We start from the raw sequence: 25,156 nt of genomic DNA on the forward strand, positions 1-25,156 counted from the left end.
CTGACAGTTGAAAATCATCGCACTCGCAAAACACCACCACCAACAAAGAAGAACACATTTTTCATGTTTCTTTTCTGTGCGGTGCTTCTCCCTTGTCAGAAAACCGTACAAGCTGCGGTGCACGCGTTCTGTGTTTTTGCTGCGAAGAAAATCCGGAAAATTTGCATCAATATCCGCGTTCCGTTGCCGTTTTCCACCGGAAGCATTCACTTTAAGCAGTAAAAATGGTCGTGAAACCAGCGATGCGCGCCGGCAAGCCCCAGGGCCAGGCCTACAAGGACAAAAGCAAACCGGCTGACATCCGCCAGAGCAACATCAATGCAGCCAAGGGTGAGTGAGTGGGTGGACGGTGAAATTAATTGAAATTTTACTGTTTAAGGGAAATAACTAAAAATGATTGCTTTAGTAATTGATCTAACATGATTTACTATCGCTTAAGGGGCTCAAAATCATGAAAATGGATGAAAAGTTCAAAAATCGTTTCTGGACCAACTCATTCATTTCTCAATATTTTGAATCCCTTTCTGGAAGCTTCTTGTATTCATACATTTTTGGACTTTCATGAGAAACTTTAATCATCTTTACAAGATTTTACAATGAATACTCTGAAACTACTGTATTTTACAGTAATCTTGTGTTTTCAATTGGTTTTTCATTGAAATTACGTTTTTCCTTCGCTAGTTTACTCTAACCTCAAAGAAGGTGAGTCAGATGATAACAAATTATTTTTCTGTACGCACTGTGGATTCACCCAGACACAACATGGTCAAAACCAAAATTATTCATTAAGAACATGCGTTAGGGAAAATTCCATCGTTTTCGGCATTTCTAGATTAATATCAATTCTCCCCTGTCTGATTTTCAGTTTGCTTATCAATCTGGTAAGTCATCGGTTGCGGCCCTTCATTCGTTAGTAACAAAAATGGGAAAAACGTTTGCCGCAAAAGAAAAAGCTCTATGCGCCTTTTTAGACATCGATGGTGGTTTTGGTAATGTCTCTTATTCATCTCTGAAACGAGCCATGAAGAATAAAGACTATAAACGAATGGTGTTGTTGGCGTGAGTTTTCTCCGGATCGAAACACATATTGAAAGCAACTTTTTACAGTAGCTTCAATGCTATAAATATAATTCATTCAAATAACTTTACATTGCATTTTCACTAAAATTAACTTACATGATAGTTTCCTATTTTTCACCGGTAGAGGAACGAACTCGCCAACTCGACGTTTATCTTACTACTAAATCTTCTAGCGATCCCAGTACATTTAATTGATTCCTATTAGATAATAGCGTTACCAGTTTCACCAAACACCAAATTGCCACCGCAACAGGTGTTAATTAGTAACATTGGGACTTGATTGATTTGTCTTTATTAAAGAGACTTTCAGCCCTTGGCTTCAGTGGGACTTAATGTTTTAACGTCTTTATTCAGTGTGTAACAGTAACAGAATGACAGTGTAATGAAATCTGCTATTTCGCTAAATCTTTGACTACTATGATCGGTTTCCGTCTTGAACTCCAACACTCCTCCTACACTGAAAAAAGGAACATGGTAATCTGCACCATTTCATAGGGTCAAAATAAAACATCTTTACTACTTGATTTTGGTAGACCATGTATTGTTATTGAAACAACCATCGGCATGGCCAAATTTACTATGCTTTGACAGAAATGATGCATATAGTCAAATTTACTATGTTTTGGTCAGAATGAGAAATAATTTGTATCAAAATCAATATTTTCAACACGGGTCAATGTTACCATTTTTTAGCAGATTTTACCATAGAAATATGATAATTGTAACTATGTAAGCATGGTAATTTTTAACATGTATCCGTGGTACATTCTGTTGAATTGAAGGTTGATGGCGGTACTAGAGCGCATTTTGCCCTCTTATTGCTTACTCAGCTATAGGAGAAGAGGGCAAAATGCGCTTTAGTACCAGAATAATTAAAATTTAATGTAAAAATAAAACAACATTTATGGAGTTCCATTTGAATAAGTCGTAAAATGTATCAGATTCACAAGATTTTACGATCTATTGAAATTTTCCTCCATTTTTTCTGAAATCGCAATAGTCATATAATTTTTCTAAAATGTTATACAAAGTATTTCTTTAATCTTACATAGTGTTCGTTTCCTATGCGATACAAATGAATCGGCGGTCCATCAAATCGATTAGCATTAATTACAACATAAATATCTAAAGGTAACTGCACCTCAAAAGAAGCGTAATGTTCTACGTAGCCCTTCAATACCCATTCTCGACATGCTATGAACAACTGATCATCCTTAACCAAAAGGTCTTTGATTTCATATAGCTTTACAGATCTCATATTATTTATCGATATTGTGAGAAAGTAGCCAACTCTATAATCGGTACCTTTATATTTAACAGCGTTCGACGTGTAATAAGTGGATGTAAGTAATTCAGTTGTTATTTCTAATTCCGAAAAATAAGGTAGATTGACAAGTTTCATTTTTAGCGCACGTTTGATTTCTAGATCTTCTGCAAAGTGGGACTGATTTTTGAGATTATTAATGAAAATAGTATTTGCTTTTTTACACAGTGTTAAACAAATATTTCGTCGGCTAGTAATAGTTCTGCAGTATTTCTTGAAAATTTGATGAGCAGCCTCAAACCGGAAACTCCATGTATATCTAGGTGGTCCAATATTCTTAATAGTTTGCACATAGTGTAGCAAAATATGATACTTGGGCTTAAGATTATTGTTAAAAGTTTTGATGTACATAGAATGATGATACGTAATTTGTTTCTCTAAAACATTTAACATTTCTTCATCGAAACTTGGGAGCAATACGATATCGACCAATTCAACTAATGATAAAATAAAATTCCACACATCATCTCCTACCGGCATTATTTCTCCAAATATCAATGGAAAGTAATGAACAAACAACATCATTTCCCTTGCAGTCATCTTATAGTTTGTTGATTTTATCTGCTCCCTTGAAATTTGTTTGAAAGTATTTCTATTTTCAGTTTCTCCAAAGTTAAACATTTGAATTCTGTAATTGATTGTTGATAGTGAAATGTGTAGATTTTGAATCATAAAACTTAAAACCAATGAAATGTCATAACTGCATATGCCGTGCGAAAACAAATCGTGCATCGCATCGACTATCGTAAAATCAGCCACGTGGTAATATCTTAGTCTATTGAACTCAGAGTTCTCCTTGATACCTGTTTCTTTGTACGGTTTTTCTAAATCAATTTTATAATTATCTTTGGTTCTATTTAGTTCGCCGTCGAGTGCAACAGCAGACTGCGCATCGTACTTATTGATTTTACAAAATCTACAGTAATAAATGGAACTAAAGGACGGAGCAAAACCCATTAACATATTCATTCCTAAATTGTCACCCAATATTCCTACCAGAACAAAATGAACCTTCACACAGGTACTTTCAATTTGTAGATCTAATCCATTAGCCTCTAAGTCCACCAATACATCTATCAAGTCATGCAATGCTTTCGATGGTCCCAATTTTGCCATATCACTCGCTTTCACAAATCCAACAACGAAAATGTTATCTAACCTCGATAGCAGATGTGAGGGAATAGTAGGGAAACTATAATATAGCGAGCATACTTTATGTGTGCCGGAGTGAGCGCCTATCGCATCATTCATTTCTGCCTCATCCGAGTAGAGAAAATAAGGCATTATCATCTTATCTGCACTTTGTTGTTTTATCGATTTCCAAAGAGAAGTATTAACAACATTACTTGATTTTTTTTCTAATTCTAGACTTTTCATGTTTTCGACGGTTTTGTTGTATACTCCCGGGCTTTCAAAGAACGATTTTATTTGATGTTTTATTGGCATTAGGCATGCATTTGACTTGACTTGTAGTTCTTTATCTTCAAAATCGACTATTTGAAAATTGTCATTTAGTCCTAATTCGCGCGTAGCGCAATTGAATTTATGCTCTGTTGCAATGAAGTTGAAAGGGTCGTGCAAATCGTTTATTAATTTCTGTTTATATTCGTTTTCAGGCAAAGTGGCTAAAGTGCTAAACGCTTGTAGTAAAGGTTTAACGATTTCTTCTGTAATGCTTGTCTGTATTTCGACTACATCATTCCTTGTCAAATTTGTCTTACTGTATAAGCCTAATGAAAAATTTAAAATCTTTTCTCTTAATCTAGCATTCAAATCTAAAACAGCATCTTCGCCCATACTCTGGTTCTCTATATCTTCCTTTTCCGAATCCGTTGAAACATTTTCCGAGCGCAGGTTCGGCTGTCCGTCATCCTCTGTTTCAACGGTCTGTCTGAGTGGAGTTCTGGTGGATTCTTGTAGTGGCTGTCTCGGTGATCGGAAAAGGCACAGATGTTGTCCGGAAATGTGGCGTTTGAAACGGTATACATCCCGAAATAGTAAGGTTGGTATGCAAGCAGTACATTTGTACGTAAATACAGGTGGTGTGCCATGGCCGACGGTTAGATGATCCAGGTAACGTGGGAATGATGTAAGCACTTCTTGACACAGGAAACAGTTCATGGCTCTGCCTTTTCCAGGAATGATATGAGCTCAAGTAGCTGACTGTTCTTAGTTTTACGTCCACAGTCCACGTTGTAAAAATACTTGGCAACGAAACAGTAGAATAATTCGCAGCTTTCGGGAAAATTGAACTGCAGTACTAGTTTCAACTTTATGACGACATCAACGCAGCGTAAAAATGATGGTAGTCTGTATTCCAACCGTTGTGTTACTACATAGCATGCGTCCAGATGTTCAGGTTTGCCGACTAAGAAGATTCTGGGTGAAAATTGTAATCCGTTCGATTCAGATTCTTGTCTCAACGTGTCTCTTTCCAATTGGTAGTCTTGCTCCGTATCACAAACACGGCAATTTTCTTCCTGTGCTTGCAAGATGGTGGGCAATCTCCTTGACGATGTTCGCGAAGGCTTTATCACAGCATGGAAGACGGAACAGTAAATTAAATTCTTTGTATCTATAAAAAAAAATATAAAGTATGCATAATTAGCGAGTGTTGAACCGTTTAAATGTAGATTTTATTTGTTTAAGAATGGCTAATGCACAGACAAACAGACGTAACACCTTGAACGATTTTCATGGAAATCCATCGCCTAGTTCACACTACCATCACCTGGTGGAAAAGTTGCACGAATCACTGTGTTGTGCAGTATCGTCAACAGAAGGCGCTAGTGTGAAACGTCAAACGCATAGAAAAACGATGCGCGCGCCTCTGGTTGTGAAAGCCACAACTATGAAAATTTAAAATGATCGTGGTCGATGGGAATTTCGCAAGTGTTACGTCTGTTTGTCTGTGGCTAATGCCTCAGTAGGGTATTGGAGGTATCGCTGATGGAGCTCCTGGGGGAATCCTTGTGAAAAAAATAGGAGGAATGCAAGCAGAAAAACCTGGAAATCTATGAATTAGCTCCTCGAGGAGTCCCTGCAGGAGTTCCTGAAGGAAAACATCAATAAACTTGTGGAGGAATCTTTGCAGGAATTTCTGGAGGATTATTTTTGAGAACTTGTGTAGAATCCTCTGATGAAATTTCTTAAGAAATTCTTCTGCCGTACTACCTGGTGGAACAGCTTAAATAGTGAAGGAATCTATGTGTAACTCCAAGAGAGGCTGTTTCTAAACCACGTAGACCAAAATTTGGCCATCTCAGACCACTCGCCTCCCCCTCCTGTCCATCAGGTATCAGAAGGCCGGCTTCAGAGGCACGTTATCCTCCATTTGGGACATTTGTGCCATCGCCATACATATGAGCCTATTTCATCATTTACCTGAGGGAGAATGGGACAAGGGATGGGAATTGGGAAAGGGAAAGGTGATGAAATAGGAAGGGATGCCCTAGAAGAGGGAATGAACGCATAAGCGCAACGAGAGCTCATAGCTCATACCACAACGGGGTTAATCAGTGCCCTGAAAAGGACACTGTAAAACGCATAAGCGTAAAAAGAGCCTATAGCTCATTGGAGGCAGCTTGCGACGTCATGCGACTTTCAATATGACATAGAAAGGCACGTCATCAAAAGCATCCTCAATATTCAAGAAATCACCCAAGCAAAAACTACGTTTGAGCGAGTGCTTTCTTGAAAACGTATACAAATTTGTGTAAAAGAGTCACTGTGGACATCCCAAATTGGGAGACATGTGAGTTCACATGAACAGGCATGTTAGCCAGACGAACATCACAGATGTGATAATCAACAATGCGTTTCGAGCATTTCAGAAAGAACGACGTAACCAGATAAATCTGGAACTTATTCCTTCTTTTTACAACGCGCGCACCCTTTCGGGATAAAACTACAGAGTAATTTCACGCCATGAAAATACCCAATAGAAAACTACAAGAGTTCAAAACATGTTTGAAAAACTCAAATCCCTCTGGAGAAAAATAGGACAAAGCCCCATTTGCTGCAGGAGATTTGAAGTAAGCAGAGCTTTTTAGTGTCCACTAAATCGATTCTATAGCTACAATCCTCGGGGTAGAAGCTAAAGATTCGTAGCTATACAAAAGACTGGTTTATCCGAAGACATTTAGAACTTGAACAGGTCCGAGTTCCATTCAGGAATACCTCTTTCGGTCCGCACAGACCGCAGAGGACAAGCTTCTTTCAAAGCAGTAGCTATGGTATACCACAATGAAGGGCGTTATAATAACAAAACCATAATGAAACTCTCTTGGAGCAGCAATGGAAGCGAGTTATCCATAAAATGTGATCGCAACCAATTATTACGGGTTCCCTAGCTTGTTGAGCAGGGACGCCTGAATACGCAAAGTTTGCGAAGGAACACTCCAAAGTGCAAAAAGATCAAATGGAGAGTCCTCATCTGACACATGCCAATCAGCCAACCAACTGACAAATTCTGCTCATGCAGAGTTGGGTTAGGTGCAATTCTATGTTAAGTTAACCATGAACTGTACTACCTAAGTATTCCATCAAAGTGAAGCATCTCAAATCAATGTTTGAGCTACTTCAGATGCCAAATATCAGCGAAAAGATTCTGAAAACAAGAGCTTACTTGAAGGCATCCATAAGGTTGAAACATACTGTTAACGTTATTCTAAAATATAGCATGCTCGAGGCACGACAGTTCATCTATAATGAAAAAAGCAAAACTGGGTTCACAAGGTAACCTATACAGAAGTTACCCTACGAAATTGAACTTTTTGAAGTAGATCCACTTGGGCTACATACGCTTTTTACGCTGAAAATTGATCTGAGGTTTCCTTGTCGTAGCCACTACCCAAACTAGACAGGATTACACTCTTCACAATCACAGCACAAAAAGGAAACATCAACGACCAACCAAATCGGTGTTAATGGATCACTAAAATAACTAAAACGGCCGCTATGAAATGAACAGATAGCGCCACCGTAGCCTTGTGTGTTTGACGTAACTCGACTGCTGTCACTGTGTTGCCGTCCATATACGGTGGCGCTTTTGTTTTGATGCGGTGAGTAGCGGAAAAGTCGGCTTCAATGATCCGTTGAAAAACGCCAATGGCGAAAACGCATTAAGCGAACCCATATAGGCAGTAATGTAAGCTAACTAACAACATTTGAATAACCCCGCCCTTATTTAGCCTCAAATTTGAGACTTAAGAAGGGCAACTGATTATCTCAGAGAAACGCAAGGTCCACTGCACCATTGCTCCGGTTAGCGCAGTAAGGGCGTAATACTGTGGAGGACACCCTAATTCTCCACAGGCTCCGTTTGTGGTTAGGTTTTTATTAGACCCCCCTAGCCATTCATTCTTTGGCACGGTAAGCATAAAGCCGCATAACACCATGAATTAGGGGTCACCTGTTTAGTGGACTCTTACCACTGGATCAGGCGGTCCGTATTGTTATTCTTAGCCGATTGAGATAACCGCTACCGACACTACACAGCTATCTAGGCTGATCGGGAAAAGAAGTTAACATTGATGGTCAACTTCCAAACGAACCCGAACAGCCGGCCTCTGATGAAATTTCTTAAGAAATTCTTCTGCCGTACTACCTGGTGGAACAGCTTAAATAGTGAAGGAATCTCTGTGTAACTCCAAGAGAGGCTGTTTCTAAACCACGTAGACCAAAATTTGGCCATCTCAGACCACTCGCCTCCCCCTCCTGTCCATACAAAAATTTTAAAATTTGTGTGGAGCCTAGACTTTATCTAGATTCCAGCTCTCCCCAAAAAGTCTACGTGGTTTATGAACGGCCTCAGAGGAATCCATAAAATGAACACTTGGAGAGATCCTTGAAGAAACTGCGGAAGAAATATCTGAAGAATCTTCTAGAGAATTCTCTTAAAAGATTCCTGTAGAATTCATTGCGGGAAAACTTAGAGAAGCCCGTTGAAGATCTGTTATAGGAGCTCCTGAAGAAATCCATGAAGGAAAAAGAATTCCAAGGTCCAGCAAGATTCTTTAGGGGAACTCCTGGGGAATACTCTGATGGATTTCTGAAGGAATTCTTCATAATTCTTCGGGATAAAATGCTGAGGGAACTCCTGAAAGAAGCCTCTTCAGAAATTCGTAGAAGAATATCTGAAGTATTTTCAGAAGAAACCTCTGAAGGTTCTCATGAAGAAATCCAGATTGAAACTCTCAGAGGAACCTCTGAAACAAAAAGTTCCTAGAGGATCCTCTTAAGAAAGGATTTCCGGAGTAACCACTGTTGGATCTCCTGGAGCATTCCCCGAAGGAACATATATCGAATCCTCTGTAACTGCAGGAGGATCCTAGAGAAATCACCGAAAGAACTCCTGGAACCCCTGAAGGAATTTTTGGTGCAACCCCTGAAAGGAATCTTGGACCTAGGGGCAAGACACTGTGCAAACGAGAGCAACTCTGAGAAATTCTGAGTAACTCTTTTTGTCGATGATCGACGAAATTTGTTGAAAGACATCCCCAAAACTGCAATTTTCATTCAGCACACGAAACACTTTGCAATTTGACATTGGTGCCAGATCACACTTTGGTCAGAATGGGAGAAAATCTGAGGAACTGTGAGGAATTTTGAGTAACACTTCAAACACAGATTTCCTCTCGTTAGATCTGTCTTGCCCCTAGTCTTGGACTAATCGCTGTTGACATCCCCAAAACTGCAATTTTCATTCAGCACACGAAACACTTTGCAATTTGACATTGGTGCCAGATCACACTTTGGTCAGAATGGGAGAAAATCTAAGGAACTGTGAGGAATTTTGAGTAACACTTCAAACACAGATTTCCTCTCGTTAGATCTGTCTTGCCCCTAGTCTTGGACTAATCGCTGTTGAAACTCCTGGAGGATCTGATGTGGAAGCTTCTAGAGAATTATCTGAGAAAGTTTTTGGAGCAACCCTCCGAAAAAACTTGTAGAGAAATCCCTGAAAGAGTTCCTGGCGAATTCTACTGGAAGATCCTTCCCTACTAACAAAAGTAGCAGCGTAAGAGCTTATTGAGCAAACAAATTCGGAAGAAAGCTCTTTTAAGCTTTTATCCAGCAAAAATGTTAGTTGGGTTTTAAGCGAATCCTTGGAGGAATCCTCATTAAGACTTTTGGAGAAATATCTGATGGATTTCCTGGAGAAACCACTGCTGGAAATTCTGCTGGAACCCCAGACGGAACTAAAGGAGAAATTCCTTAAGTAACTTCTGGGGAAGGATCTCAGAAAGAATCGCTGTAAGAACTTCTGGTGGAATCTCTGTAAAACTTCCAGGAAAAATCAGTTAACTCAGTTCCTAATCCTTCCTTTTCGGTTTCTGTAACGTTTTTTTTTTTTATTTCGGGCATAGTGGGATGTTGGCCTAAGGTTCCCTATCCACCGTTGTAGGGCGGTTATCTTCGGTATTGCTTTCAGAGGAAGTACATTTCATATTCAGCCACTAGATGCCTAAACAGACGCTGTTTTAGTCGTACCATTTTGCTGAAAAGTCGCTAGGGATGTACCTCCTCAATCTTACTGAAGTCATAAGGCAATACCAGCTAAGTACACAACTCTTAGCTGGCGGTGTTTGTCTCCGACCGATCCGTAGAAGCATCAGGCAGGAATTTGTGAGCACCAGCTATGTTGGACGCTTCTTCTAGGTTGTCTGCAGGAATCCCCAAATAAACTCCAGGAAAAATCTCTGAATGAGCTACTGGAGAGATCCTTCAAGGAACTCCTAGAGTAATCCTTGATTAAAATCCAAGGAAAATCTCTAGCGTTTCAGAGACGTTTCTGAATGGATTCGAACAGAAAGAGTTACTCAGAATTGCTCAGAGTTGCTCCCGATTGCTCAGTGTCTTGCCCCTAGACTGGAGTAATCCCTGAAGCGACTTCTAAAGTAATTTCAGAAGGAACTTCTAGAAGAATTCCGGAAGAAACTCCTTTAGAAAACCCTGAAAGGGCTCCTGTAGAAATCCGTAATTAAATTTTTGGAGGGATCCCTGACGAAACTCCTGGAAGAATCTTCAAAGGAACTCCAGGAGATATCCCTGAAGAAACTCCTGAAGAAAGGCTTCATTAAACGTTTAAAAGAATCTTCAAATAAGTCGCAATGGAATCCCTAAAGGAAAGAAAATCGCCTGGGAATTCGTCAAAGAACTGCTAGAGGACTCCCTGAAGAATTTTCTGGAGAAATTCGTTATCGAACACCTTTGAGAATCCCTGAAGAAAATTACTTCTTCTGTAATCCATAATGTATAATTTTATATTAATTGATATTAAAAATAAAATATCAATGAGCAAATATAGTATTTGTATTTTTGTAAGAAGAAAAACGAAAAAAATACAAAATTCGTAGTAGTAGAATGGGAGTAGTTTAGAATAATTTACAAAACCCTACACTCTCATCGTTTAGCACTAGGTTTAGCATAAAATTCAAATCAATTTATTTTATGAAAAAACGATTTAGACATAATAATAACACAGACGAATTTATCACGGTGGTATCACACCCAGGTAATAACAGAAAGACAGGATCAGGGAAAATAAATCGATCATGTCAGTTAAGCCCTTATGAAAAATCATTGTCGATTTTAGCAACAAACACTCCCCAAATAACCATGCTACTCAAACCATAATACATGCATAAATATGGTGTAAATAAAGCAAGCATTACTCTGTATGTACAATTTAAGTTGAATTAAAGTGCACAAACGGCCACAATAAAGCCAAATTGAAGTTAGCTTCAATGCATACAGAGTAGTGTATGCTTTATTTACACCATATGTATATGCAAGCATTACGGCTTGAACGGCGTGGTTACTTGGGTCTTAGCTTTCGTAGATGCATGGCGGTCACCTAACAAAATCATCAACATATTATCAATAACCATTAATATTGAAACAGATAAGACTAGGGTTCTGATGCATGGTCAATATCGGTATCATGTATTGGAGTTCTCGTTAAGGTATCCTATTTTGACTAAAAAGGAGCGTGTAAAAGCGGAACCTATCAATCAGAATCATTCCTTACGATTAAGTTGAAAATGACTACTGTAACAAAACCGAATACTTTATAACTTCACAACGGTGATAAAGTAATACGGCATGCACTATACAAGGACACGGGGTATACCACAATAGATCAAATTTTGGTCGCAGTAGTTACGCCCCGGCCGGACATAGAGAAAAAAGCTGAGGAACTAGTTTTGTCCCTTAGGAAAGTAGGTCATGTAGAAGACGACTTGTGATTCATGGATATCTTCCATGTTCAATTGCCGTTGCACACATAAACATATTGGTGAGATTTGTATAGGATATGTTTGAGAATTAGCTTTGGATGTTCACTTACCATCGGCCAGCGTACCTTCCTCCAAGTAATCCAGCAGCTGAAGCGAACGATGATCCTTGATGTTGCACTTGCTTACGTACTCCCGAAACTTCACCAGGAATGTGCCCCAGTTGTCATACAGCGTCGACGCGTTCCTTGAGCTTTCATAAATAAAGCCGTAGTCAGCATCAATCTGAAAATGAAAATACAAGAATCGTGGTACATTATTCACGATTTTGTTTTATGTATACGTATAAACTGCAAAGGATTGTGATTATAAAGAACGAGCCAAGGAACGAGCTACAAATTTAGTAACCAATATGGCTGAACACCATTATCACTAATCATGCGGGATTTGAGCAACAAATAATATGATAGTACTTCAAGGTACTTACCAGCAAATATCCATTCGGATCTGCAAGACGTGGCCACTCCTGAAGGATGTTTGATTTGTTGATCTCAGCTTCTTTGATGATGCTTGTTACACGCAGCAGCCGAGAGTCGTTCCAACGCTGCAAAATTTCATCAAATGGTTCCAGGTTGTTTCGTAGCCAGTTTTTAATCGATGTCAAGCGGTTTATTTCTGGTGGATGGGTGGAAGTTGTTTATGTTTATTTTCTAGAAAAAGTTTTGAATGGGTCGTATGTATCAGCATTCAAATTGGGAAGAACTAAATATAATTATTGATTTTTCTGTTATTTATTTTTTTGTTTGAAATAATGCTTTGTTGGGCATACTGTTTTGTATAGTTTATTTTTGTAACAAGCCGTCAAGCTTCAAATGATCATTAGATCAATTTCTTTGGGTAAATTCTGGAGTTTCTTATAAAGTAAAGAATGTGATTGATCATTTTTGGGTAACGTTAATAGTCTACGTTCCAATAGTTGAAATTTCTAAGGGTAAGATTTTTTGTAAGAAAACCAGACTAGTTTTGTATGGCGCGTACGATTTCTCAGACCACCTTGCCTCATTAACCATTGTGCAATGAACGGTATTTAATTCTGGAGCAACATTTGAAAAGGACCCAAGAGGTTCACCACGACCCACCCACGCAAATGAACACCCACCCGGCCCCAATCTTACCATCAGCAGTGAGCTTGACTGCTTCCGCCTTGTAACGTGTCCACGGGTCGATCTCGCCTACCTGGCGCCTTGAACCGGTTTTTTTTCGGTTATGAAATCGATCATACAATAGACCAGAGGGGTACTTCTTGCCAGCGGCTGAATCACGGGGATTGTAGTAGGTCTCCTGTGAAAAAAATAATGTTATATGGGTTTTTAAATAACACTCTCCATTAAGTTACAGATATTTCCGGAGGAAATCGAGCTGCAATCAGGTCGGCAACACGTTCCATATCTGCCAGTGTAAAATATGTGTTGTTGGCAATGTAGTAGTCGACTATGGTGTGTGCCAACGATCGTCTTTGCTCCACATCCAGCCGTTGGTGTGCTTGGTAATACTGACAAACAATTTTGCCTTTTTCGTTTCTCTCGAGTATGCCAAGCAGTACATTGTTTGTGACGGTTGTTTGGAGTAATTTGTTCATATGGGATGGTCCCGGAACTGCATTGTGGGCTGGGGACGTTTCGCTTGCCGGATTGCTGGTGGTGGAGGGCAACGGGCGGTACAATACACTCTCTTTCCACTGTTCCAACTTGGAGCGCAAGGCATGTTTATGTCCGGTCCATTTGACAACAGAAAATATGTCGCTCAGTGCTTTTTCGTCCAGGACTTTTAAATACTCCAGTGTGACACCGTGACCTACATTATGCGGATGATTCCTTAAACATCGATACTAAAAGATTATTTTAATACTACTTACTAATCAAGATGGCATACACCGTGGATTTAAGTTCCCACTCCTCCAAAATGATGTTTCTTAGATCCGGCTGCTCGTCGGCTTCTGAAAAAAAAACATTGTTTTCGGATTATCAACAATCATTCACATGATTTATCTTACTTACCATTAATAAGGTCGGAATCGGCAATAAGTTCTTCTGCTACAATTACTTCCATACTTGAATCTGCCATTATTACGACAAGTATTCCATTCGAGAGGAAATACGTAAAAATGGCGAGCGGTCGCGCAGAGGATACACGGAGATCTGGAAAACTGAATAACATCTCAATATTTACCATAACTATGATGTGTTGTGAAACTGTATGGATTTGAGGCAAACATTTTTAGAGTTAGTGTTACCATGTTTTCTCGACGAATAGTAAAAGCTGAATAGTTGTGATGAATATGTTGATTATGATTCTCACCATGTCACAAAATGTTTGACACATGGTAATTTTCACTGATTCATGGTAGACATAAATAAATATTTGGTTATGTTTACGAAATTTGGGCATGGTAAAATTAAGAACACTGTCGTGGTTCACAGTACTATACTTTTTCTTTCAGTGTAGACGGTAGCGGTCACTCCGGCTATTTATGCTAACTTCCTCAATCTCATACTTGCCAATGGTTTTGTCAATAGATCTGCAACCATGTTCTCAGCCGGACAGTAAATGCAGTTTATCTCACCTTTCTGGATTTGATCTCGCGTGAAATGTAACCTTGTAGCCACACGTTTTGTTCTATTGCTGAATTTCTTGTTGATCAACATCTTCAAGCAACTCTGAATGGTACTTCCTTCTTCTCATTCAGATCCTTCAAAAGTGATTTCAGCCAGATTGCTTCTTATACACCCAAGTAACCACGAAGCCGTATATAAGTGCATCAATTTTGCTATATATTTATATTTAAAATTGTGCATATAATGCTGCATTACTTTAAACACCTCATTGAAGCAATATTAAAGTCGAAAAGGGCCCCACTAAAATCAAATTAATGCCACATATTGCAGCACGTTGACAGCCATTGCTAAAGTAACATAAATGCATGTGCTGTACATATGCATTTACACATGCTAAATACGTGCAACACGAAAAACCAAAACAAAAATCTATTTTTAGCACCGCTTCATTATCGACGGTACTAATGCCCCCACACATGGATGTTTTAACCATTATTTTTTGTCGCCGGGTCGGGAGTCGAACCAAATTTGTTTATGACCGCTAGATGAGTTCCATACGCACTGGCACCTTGGACCGTTTCTGCTGCAGTGAAAACAACAGATATTTCATTAACTAAAAGGAAACTGTTCTTCGGTCTCAATCATTGCAGTAGAGGGCAAAACGACTATGTCATATGTAATACAAACCCTGTAATCACATTCTGATAAATCACTGATAAATACATAATGCATTTTAGAAGATATTTAATCAATATAAGAAAATTAAAACACCCTTCGCACACTGTTCACATGCTAATTGAGGTTTCCATCATTATTGGCATGTGAATTGGCATGGCAAGAGAAAAGATAATCTTTAAAAAGGTTTTTCTGAAAAAAGCTTCCGATCGGTGGTTCAAACGGGGATTTAGTTGGTCGGGAGTCAAACCAGAAGTGTTGATGACCGCTAGAGTAAAGTTGTTCACTCTTCTTGATTTCATTTGTTTACCATTAGAGTCAAGCTTTTATAATTGTATGGTTAGAGCAACCTTTGCTAGTTTGTACATTGCATTTATTCAGTTTTTGCAGTGTTGAATTATTGAACTATCGTATATCAGCTTTTAATACACCCGAATGTGAAGAAAAATGTAATGCATCATTACATTGATAATGCCAATCTAAAGGATCATTGCATGACAAGTGTGGAGTTACTGCATTTCGCATTGCAAAGGTTGATAGTCAGTCTAATTCGTGCAATGATATAATGCTTGTGGTTACTTGGGCAGCTTCTAAAAGTGCGATGAACTCAGCCTCAGCAGTCGATAATGATACACATGATTGCTTCCGGCATGCCCAGCTGACTGTACCACCATTAATCTTGAATATGAAGCCGCTATTTCACTTAATGCGATCTTGTCTGTTTTCCGCCCAATCCGCATCTGAATATCCTACAATAGCATTCGGTCCACCATTTCTGCTCAATCGTAGCTTGAAGTCCTTAGTTCCTTTGAGGTAGCGCACAACTCATTTCAGCTCGGTCCAATCAGCCTGCGATGGATTGTTTGTTTTCCTACTCAATAACGAAACCGCAGTGGATATATCAGGCCTTGTATTGACTGCAACGTAGAGTAGTTTTTCAATTAGTTTTTGGTATTCGATATTGTCCGGTAGTTTGTTTCCATAATCTTTTTTCATGTATCCTGGATCCAACGGAGTGCTGGAGGACTTCGCGTCTTGCAAACCAGTTGTCTTCAAAATCTCGCCAATGTATTTCCGTTGATTCAAAAGAAAATCTTCTGTCTTGTCTTTCTTCACCTCCATTCCCAAATAAAAGTGAATATTTCCAAGGCTGCTAAGCTCGAAACATCTGCTTAATGATTCCGCAAGTTGTTCAATCATGCGAGGATCTTCACTTGCCACGATCAGGTCGTCTACGTAAACCAAAACGTAACACCAACGTCCATTGAACTGTTTCCTGTATAAGCATGGATCCGATCGACAGCATTCAAATCCGTTCCTAACCAACTCATCGTTTAGTTTCCGATTTCATGACCTGGCCGCTTGCTTCAAGCCATACATACTCTTCTTTAGCTTGCACACATTCCGTTCGTGCTTGAGTGTTGCGGCGTGCGCCAATCTATTGTGGCGAGCCTAACGAACTGTGCGAATGAGTATCCCTCGTCCGAGCAAATGACAATAGACCACGGTAGCCCTTGAGATTGCAGGTCCATGACAGTAATGACCGATAGATGTCAAAGGCGATGATTAGGATGAGAAGCAGAATATTGTTATTGGTTGGAATTTATAACGTGAGCATATGAAGGTTTAGGTAATGTAGAATGAACCGAAGAATTATCGGTGTTCAACGGATAATTACCGTAGGTGTAGAACCCGAACTGTGTTGGCGAGAATTCTATACCGTTTGAGGTTATTCATACTATTTTGGACCCCTTACAATACAATTACATTTCTTGTCAAACCACGGTGTTTCGGCTCATAAGAATCCCGAAAGTTTCACCCAACATTGAGTTTAAACACCCACATACAGCCAACTGCCTTTCGACCAGGGGGTAGATCCACAAGCGACCATGTTTTAATTTGCTTGAATCGAATTGAACTCGTCCTCCATGGCTTTTCTCCATTCGTCTGCATATGAAGATGATATAGCTTCTCCAAACGTTTTCGGTTCCATTGCCAGACATCTGCGATTGTCATCAGTAGCAACACCACTGAATCTGGAATCCAGGCTGCGTTCAGGAACATCATCATCGAATCCCTCAATCCGAATCCGCAAACACCTTTCAAATGCCTGTGGAGAATTTGATACGAGAAGACCTATTTGCAATTGACAGAAAACTCCTTAAACTTGCCCGGTAAGGCGTGCTCCCGTCCGCTGCGCCCTCAAGGTGGATTTGAAGTTTGTCGTGTCACATTTGTGTCGATCGGAATGTTGAATAAGCTGTCTTCAAACTCATCTTCATCTGTGTCGCAATCATCTATTTCTCCTGAAACGGGTTGAATTCCTATTGGTTCGGGCTGCTCATCAAACTCCAGTTGCACAGTCTACCGCTTCTTGACAGGAACCAAACACGAGTCCGTCATCTCATCCATGAATTGTACTTCCCTGCTCTTCAGGAAAATCTGCGAAGTTGGATCATACAGCCGATAACCTTCCGTCTCCTCAAATCCGCTAAATGTACATTCCTTTGCCTTTGGGTCCCATTTTCTCCGCTTTTGTTTCGGTACTTGCACCATCGCCTTCGTCCCGAAAATACGTACGTGTGACAGGTTCGGTTTACGTCCACTCCAAACTTCGTCCGGTGTCAAGTGACCTCGAGTCAAATATACCGCCGTAGTCACCACTTCTGCCCAAAAAGATTTGGACAGCTTCGCTTCAAACAGCAAACAATGAGCTCTTTCAACGATTGTCCTATTCGCTCTTTCCGCCAGTCCATTCTGTTCCGGCGTGTAATCATTCGTCATTTGATGCTTAATACCCGTTCTCTTCAAATACTCTTGGAAACAGCTGTTCATATATTCTTTTCCGTTGTCCGTGCGTAAGGTTTTCAACTTCTGGCCAGTTTGACGTGCGCATGAAATTCCTTGAAGCAGTTCAACACTTCCTCGCCTGATTTGGTTTTCAAGAAATACACGAATATTCTTCTTGATTTGTCATCAATAAACGACACGTAGTAACGACTTCCGCCGAAAGATGGTTCCTTCATTGGTCCAGATATATCAGAGTGCACAACTTCGAGTAGTTCCTGTGCCCTCGAGCCATTCTTGCTGAAAGGGATGCGAGCTTGTTTTCCCATCGGACAAATACGGCAATCACCATCATTTCTTGCATTTTCTTGGCGTTCAACATTCATCAGACCATTTGACAACTTGTTGACGCTGCTCATGTTCAGGTGTCCCAAACGTTTGTGCCGAACTTCAATGGACGCTTTTTTTACTTAATTATTTATTTGAAGGCTCATGGGCCATTAGGCATTACGGAGCCATATTCATTTTGAATTATTATTGACAATTTCATGTTGGCTTCTTAATGACTATGTTAGTTTTGGGGAACCGTAAAACTCGCGGTTTGGTCGAGGTTAAGGGAAACAATAATATTTTAGGAAGGGATGGGATTATGGGGTTGCGTTGAATGGACGCTTCACACGAGCTCAACATAGCCGATCCGGTGGGCTTCAACTGATCCAGCTTGAATAAATCGTTTTCGATTACGCCTATCGAGCTCAAATTTGTACCAATCATGCACATATAATAGGTGAACAAACAGTTAAAATTTGAAAATTGTTGATGCACTCTATGAAAAGTTACAGCATGTTGAACATTTTTGTGAGAGAAAAAAAAGTTGCTTATCCCAAACATTTTGGCCATCCCCTGTAACTGGGACCGGTAAAATTTTCACTTTTCAAAAAATATTCAATAGCTGTAACTTTTCGAAAAGAGCATCAAATTCTCTCAAATTTTTACAAAAAGTTCATCATAGTTGTTATCAGTGGTCCAAATTTGGAAAAGATCGGAATATTCTACACGAAGTTAGAAAAATTCTAGAAAAGGGTATAATTATCCGATAGCCAATTTTGATCTGTAACATATCCGGATTCAATGAACCGAATGCAATGAAATTTTGATCATTTATGACACTAATATCCTGAAAAACGGCTGTATGACTAGGTTGACATTTCTAGGCTACGCTTGAGAAAATGACATGGTTTATCTAATTAGGATCGATAGGACAATTGAACGACTTTGAATATTTTTTAAAGTTTTTCTAGGTGTGAATACCTTATAGTTGACCCGTGCATTGCTAGTCTAAAAGGGTCTAAAAGTGTTTGGTGTAAAGGGTCATCCTTTGGGTCTGCAGTAAAGCCTTTAGGAAACACCTGGGGTCTTAGACCTAACATGATTCACTGGATCTATGCTATCTATCATTGTAGATACGCCCGTATGATGCCTAGCATGAGAAGCATTTTGGTCGTAATAGGAGACAATCAGTGAAGTACTAGATTTGTAGTAATGAGCTGATGTTTTGTATTGTGAGAAGGTTAGTTGGTGCAAGAAATGGAGAAAACAACAGTACAGTTACCCAATGTTTTGCTCAAACAGCATTAAATTAGGCAAGGAATCATAATATCCACGCATTTTGCATCATTTCATTGCAGAAAAGGAGAACTAACCTTCTCATCATACAACAATTCAGCTCATTACTACAATTCTAGTACTTCACTGATTATCTCCTATTCTTAAGCTCATCCATCTCAATTCATAATTTGCTGCACATATTATACATTACACATTGCAAAGAATTTGACCGAGTTTTTGAATCATAATTTTTGACCATCCAATGTACCATAGTGTCACGTAGTAGGTGTGCCGGGAAATGAATTCTGGTTGTGCCCAAAATAGACGTGGACCAGACGGAAACAGAATTCAAGGAATAATTATACTATCCTATTGTTTTAAGGAACTCTTAGTTCTTTTACAGTATTTTTACATGATATGGAAACTAATTTATAAATAAGTAAATGATAGTATGATTGAGCATGAGGCGTTAGACGAGGTTATTTTTGGTCGGTGCTTTGATAGACGGGAATTAGATAAAAACCCTAGGATCACAATTATCACGTGCAAACATTCTTTTTCTTTTTCAACTGACTGTAACTATACTTGGCCGGCACCGTTATTGATCAGAGATATGTATGAGCTGCTAAACTTGTACTTTGAGAAGAAGTGGAGTGTCCCAACTCTTATTCTTGTGGAGTGCAAGCGCAATTTATATAAGTTCGGATCAATCATGGAGGTACGAATAGTGGTATGTACAGTCAGACAAAAGTTAAGCTAACTATCTTAGCCCGATCTAGAATGATGTTATTAATATTTTATTTTCTCCCCCCGCAGCTGTCTGCGATGCGATTCGTACCAGCTTGGGTCCCCGTGGTATGGACAAAATGGTATGTGAAAAATCCGTAACGGTGTAGTTGGAACGTCCAATTAATCATAAATCGATTTTTTCAGATTCAAGCCGGCAACGGAGAGGTCACAATTACCAACGATGGTGCCACCATTCTGAAGCAAATGAACGTGATCCATCCGGCGGCCAAGATGTTGGTCGAACTCTCCCGGGCGCAGGACGTCGAAGCGGGAGATGGCACCACATCGGTTGTGGTCGTGGCCGGAGCTCTGCTGGAAGCCGTGGAAAAGCTGCTGCAGATGGGAATCCACCCGACGGCCATTTCGGACGCGTTCCAAAAATGTTCGGCCAAAGCGGTTGAAATCCTGACCGAGATGTCCCGGCCGATCGAGTTGACCGATCGCGAATCGCTGATCAAGAGTGCTTCCACGTCGCTGAACTCGAAGGTCGTTTCGCAGCACAGCAGCCAGCTGGCTCCGATCGCCGTGGATGCAGTTCTGAAGGTCACCGAACCGGGACACGAGAGCGGCTGCGATCTGAAGAACGTGAAGATCATTCGCAGCTTGGGAGGAACCATCGAAGATACGGAGCTGGTGGATGGGTTGGTGTTTACTCAGCGATCGTGCGGTGTCAATGGACCGAAGCGTGTCGAAAAAGCGAAGATCGGTCTGATCCAGTTCTGTATCTCAGCACCGAAGACCGACATGGACCACAGCGTTGTCGTTTCGGATTATGCCGCCATGGATCGCGTGCTGAAGGAGGAACGTGCCTACATTTTGAACATCGTGAAGCAGATTAAGAAGGCCGGTTGCAATGTGCTGTTGGTTCAGAAGTCGATCCTTCGTGACGCCGTCTCGGATCTGGCCCTGCACTTCCTGGACAAGATCAAGGTGATGGTCGTGAAGGATGTGGAACGTGAAGATATCGAGTTTGTCTGCAAAACGCTGAACTGCAGACCCATTGCTTCGTTGGATCATTTCCTGCCGGAACATTTGGTCAACGCTGACCTGGTTGAGGAGGTTTCTAGTGGATCTAGCAAATTTGTCAAGGTCACCGGAATCCAGAATATGGGCAGAACCGTTTCGATTGTTGTTCGTGGTTCGAATAAACTGGTCTTGGAAGAAGCCGACCGTTCCTTGCACGATGCCCTTTGCGTTGTCCGTTGCCTGGTCAAGAAACGCGCCCAGATTGCCGGTGGCGGTGCTCCTGAAATCGAAATGGCCCTTCAATTGGCTGCTCACGCCCAGACACTGGAAGGAGTGGATGCTTACTGTTTCCGGGCTTTCGCCAACGCCCTGGAGGTTATTCCCTCGACCCTGGCCGAAAATGCCGGTCTGAATCCGATCGCGACCGTTACAGAGCTGCGCAACCGTCACGCCCAAGGTGAGAAGAATGCCGGAATCAACGTGCGCAAGGGAGCCATCACTGATATTTTGGCTGAGAACGTGGTGCAACCGCTGCTGGTGTCCACTTCGTCGATCACGTTGGCCTCGGAAACGGTTCGGTCGATTCTTAAGATTGACGATATCATCAACACGATGCAGTAAAACCATTTCCATGTGTTGTTTCTGTGCTTGCTTATATCTACTCTCATTAATTTAACTTTCGCCGTTTTTCCCCCACATCGCGCACCAAAACCATTGATTTTTTCTGGAGAAGATCACCACGCTAAGTATGAACATTACTTTTGTATTTTCTGGAAACGCTAACATGATAACAATAAAACTTGTACCAGTAATATAACATTGTTGATTGTACTTGTGAAAAGATATCCATACTTGAACTTGATGCAATTCTAAAAATCGAAATTGGGAGTCATTTCGAGATGTTCTTCCAATATTTTTACATTATTGGATCTGATATTTATAGTCTAATCTAGTCTAGTCTACATATACACGCAGAAAAATGTCGCATATTTGAAACAAATGCATAACCACTTTGATTCGAATTCATTACTGTTTTTAAATCAAAGCAAATTAATATTTAATTCTAATACCAAGCGACTTTGATTCTAAAATAAATGTATTAGAAACAAAGTCGTTGTGTTTTTGATTTAGAAAAGTAACTACTTTGAAGTAAATATAGCATTTTGCACAAGTATATCCGCCGGCATTTTGTTTTTGTTGAAAAAATAAAAGACTCGCCGGACGAAATTGTTAAAATAGAGGTCGTAGTAAGAACACTAAAAACATGCAATTTATTTTAAACGTTTGCTTTGTCGGATGACACAGTGACTGCCTTCTTTGGTAAGTACAATGAAGTGAAACTTATTGTTTATTTCTAAAATTCATATTTCTCCTTCTAAATATCGGCTACACAGCTAACCTGTTCAGCATAATCGAGCGCAAGGATCTCGAGGTACACTCAGAAATAAAAGTATACACGGAATTACTATTATTTATGCATTTTGTATCCGCATCTCTCTCACTCTCTTTCTGTTTTCATGCTATCTGCCGTTTAGCCTGGGTTGAAGAGAAGTGTTTCGTCAACCCAGGCGAAGCACCAGACAGCATGAAAACAGAAAGAGAGTGAGAGAGATGCGGATACAAAATGCATAAATAATAGTAATTCCGTGTATACTTTTATTTCTGAGTGTACTCAATCTGTAGCTGATTCTAGCGGATACAAAGAAAGTGCATGTTGCCGTAATGGAGAAAAGACCTGGTAAGCATTTACTGTTCATAAAATTCTGTTTAGGGTGCCTGTACCAGTTATCGCACTACCTAAGAAAAACTATTTCTACAAAAATAAGAAGAAGACCGACGAATGTAAACAATAAGTCAAATGATTGATTTGTTTCAATACTTTACAGGAAAAATATAGAAACGGAGCCAAAACTTCTTTTAGTATTTATTACGGCATGTGCCAATGATAGGAACCCTGTACCAGTTATGGACACATTTGTTAATTTGGGTTCCACTTCGCACTATTTACATGCATTCCTTATGGGAGTTGCCATAACTGGTACACTATGGCGAAATAGGGTGCAAGGAGGCCGAAAAGTTAAGGAAAATGATTTATTTCTACCATAATTTGAGCAAATTGTGAAGTTTGAATGATTGCAATCATCTTTTGTGATCGTGATCTGTTGTTCACGATTTTTTTCTTGTTGATTTGTATCTTTAATGGTTGAAAATCAACTATGGCGAATTTGAGGTACTATAGCCAATTCAGAGATGGCATAGATACACTGATAAACAGCTCTGCGTACACATCTTCGATAAAATGAGCGCCGCTCTCTTTTGCTACGAATGTGGACCGGCAACAAACACACATCGCTCAGCCGCAAAACTTTGCGTGAGAGTGCGAATGTGTAAGTTGCCACACCAGCTGCGCGAGACGTCGCAGAGCTCAAGCTTCTTCTGCGTGAGCTTTGCTCATTTCTAGGAATGTGCTACACAGCTGCGCTGACTGAGCTGCAAGTTGTAGGCTCTCGGCAGTACAGAGTAGCGCAGCGCTGTGATGTGAGCTGTGTGTTGGACTGTACTTTCTTTTGCTTTCCTGCGCTCACCGTCGTGCGCAATGCGACAACGATGCCGAGCGCGTGCAGTCGAACCACGCAGAAGATAATTCTACACACGCACTCTTTCTCATCATGCAGGCTGTGTGTAATGTGTATTTTTTTATCTTCTCACTTAGCGCTCTGAGGTGTATGCCATCTCTGATAGCCATAACTGGTACACTGAGCCTACTAAGAAAACCTTTTCTGATTGACAGATTCTTCCTCCGCTATTCCACCGAACCTTCCGTCGAATTTGCGTCTGCAACTACGCTGCCTCCACCTCCACCGGCTGTTGCTGATGCAACAAGGGACAACTGCACAACAACTTACTTGCTACGAACAGCAAAAGACATGTCGATGTTCGAAAAGTATATAACTGCAAAATTCTGAAAACTATTGTTAAGATTATATATTTAGCTCAATCTAGTAAATATGATTCCCCAAAAGTCTTATCCATCTTTATTGGATTATCTACTTTGATTGAATACGATCTTATAACTAGTGGGAGCATTTTGATCACATGCTCTCGGTATTTATTAGATCGCAATCAATCAAAGCAGATAATCCATTACGAATATATTTTAATGGTCTTTTTGAAATATATTAGTATCAAATAATATTATTTTTAAAACGAACATAATATGTATTTGATTCAAAAATAATGTGTTTCTTGAATCAAAAATAAATATTTTTGAAATAAAGTAGAAATATATTTGTTTCAATGAAATTGAATATTAGAATCAAATATTTTTCACTTTGAATTTACATTCAGGCTTATGACAGCTAGACTTAAAAACAACAAAATAAATGCTTTGAAGCAAATACTTGCAGTTGTTGATTCAATAAAAATCGCACTTAGGCCGTGGATCAATGGTATTTTATTTTTGTTTCAAAGTTGTTTATTTTAGAATTTAATATATATTTTTCTGCGTGTACACAGCAATTCATTGAAAGAATCCTGGAAAATGATAGAATCGACTACTTCTACCATTTTTCTTGTCATTATCAATACTTGCAAGGCATCGGAAAGTATTGAAGCGGCCAGGCCTACTGTGCAGTAATAAATGTGAAGCAAAAACGTTGGGAGTGACGTTGCTAAGAAAGTTAATGTCACTCCGTTGGGCCTCCTCTTCTTCCTGGGATGGGACAAAGCTACTTATGGTATTAACCCCTTATGTCCTGGCTCGAAAGCCTTCACGCAGAAAAAAATATATTAAACTCAAAAATAAAGTGCTTTGAATCAAAGAAAATAAATCATTGAACCACGGCCTAATACCTTTTTTGCTTTGAATCTAAAATATTTGGCATTAGTTTCAAAGCATTCATTTCATTGTTTCTAAAATCAAGCCTCGCGGCGTTGATTTTAGTTTCAAATACTTCTTCACTTTGAATCTATAACATGATTGCTTTGAAACTAAGCAATTTTGTGATTTCAAAGTCTATATTTTTTAGAAACAAATCTCCATCGACTTAGATTCAAAAACAAAATATTTTTGT

At 39.8% G+C, this 25,156-nt stretch overlaps 1 protein-coding gene across 1 annotated transcript; it reads left to right on the forward strand.

Moving 5' to 3' along the window:
- The first annotated feature begins 65 nt into the window (after nucleotides 1-65).
- LOC109411698 (T-complex protein 1 subunit delta) lies at nucleotides 66-21,900 on the forward strand. The gene is made up of 3 exons (XM_019685270.3): nucleotides 66-330; nucleotides 20,145-20,197; nucleotides 20,262-21,900. The coding sequence occupies exons 1-3, from the start codon at nucleotides 225-227 to the stop codon at nucleotides 21,702-21,704; spliced, it is 1,602 nt and encodes a 533-aa protein (XP_019540815.3). The 5' UTR covers nucleotides 66-224; the 3' UTR covers nucleotides 21,705-21,900.
- Nucleotides 21,901-25,156: the final 3,256 nt, after the last annotated feature.

The sequence above is a fragment of the Aedes albopictus genome, chromosome 2, assembly GCF_035046485.1.
Source record: "Aedes albopictus strain Foshan chromosome 2, AalbF5, whole genome shotgun sequence".
In the NCBI taxonomy this organism is placed as follows: domain Eukaryota; kingdom Metazoa; phylum Arthropoda; class Insecta; order Diptera; family Culicidae; genus Aedes; species Aedes albopictus.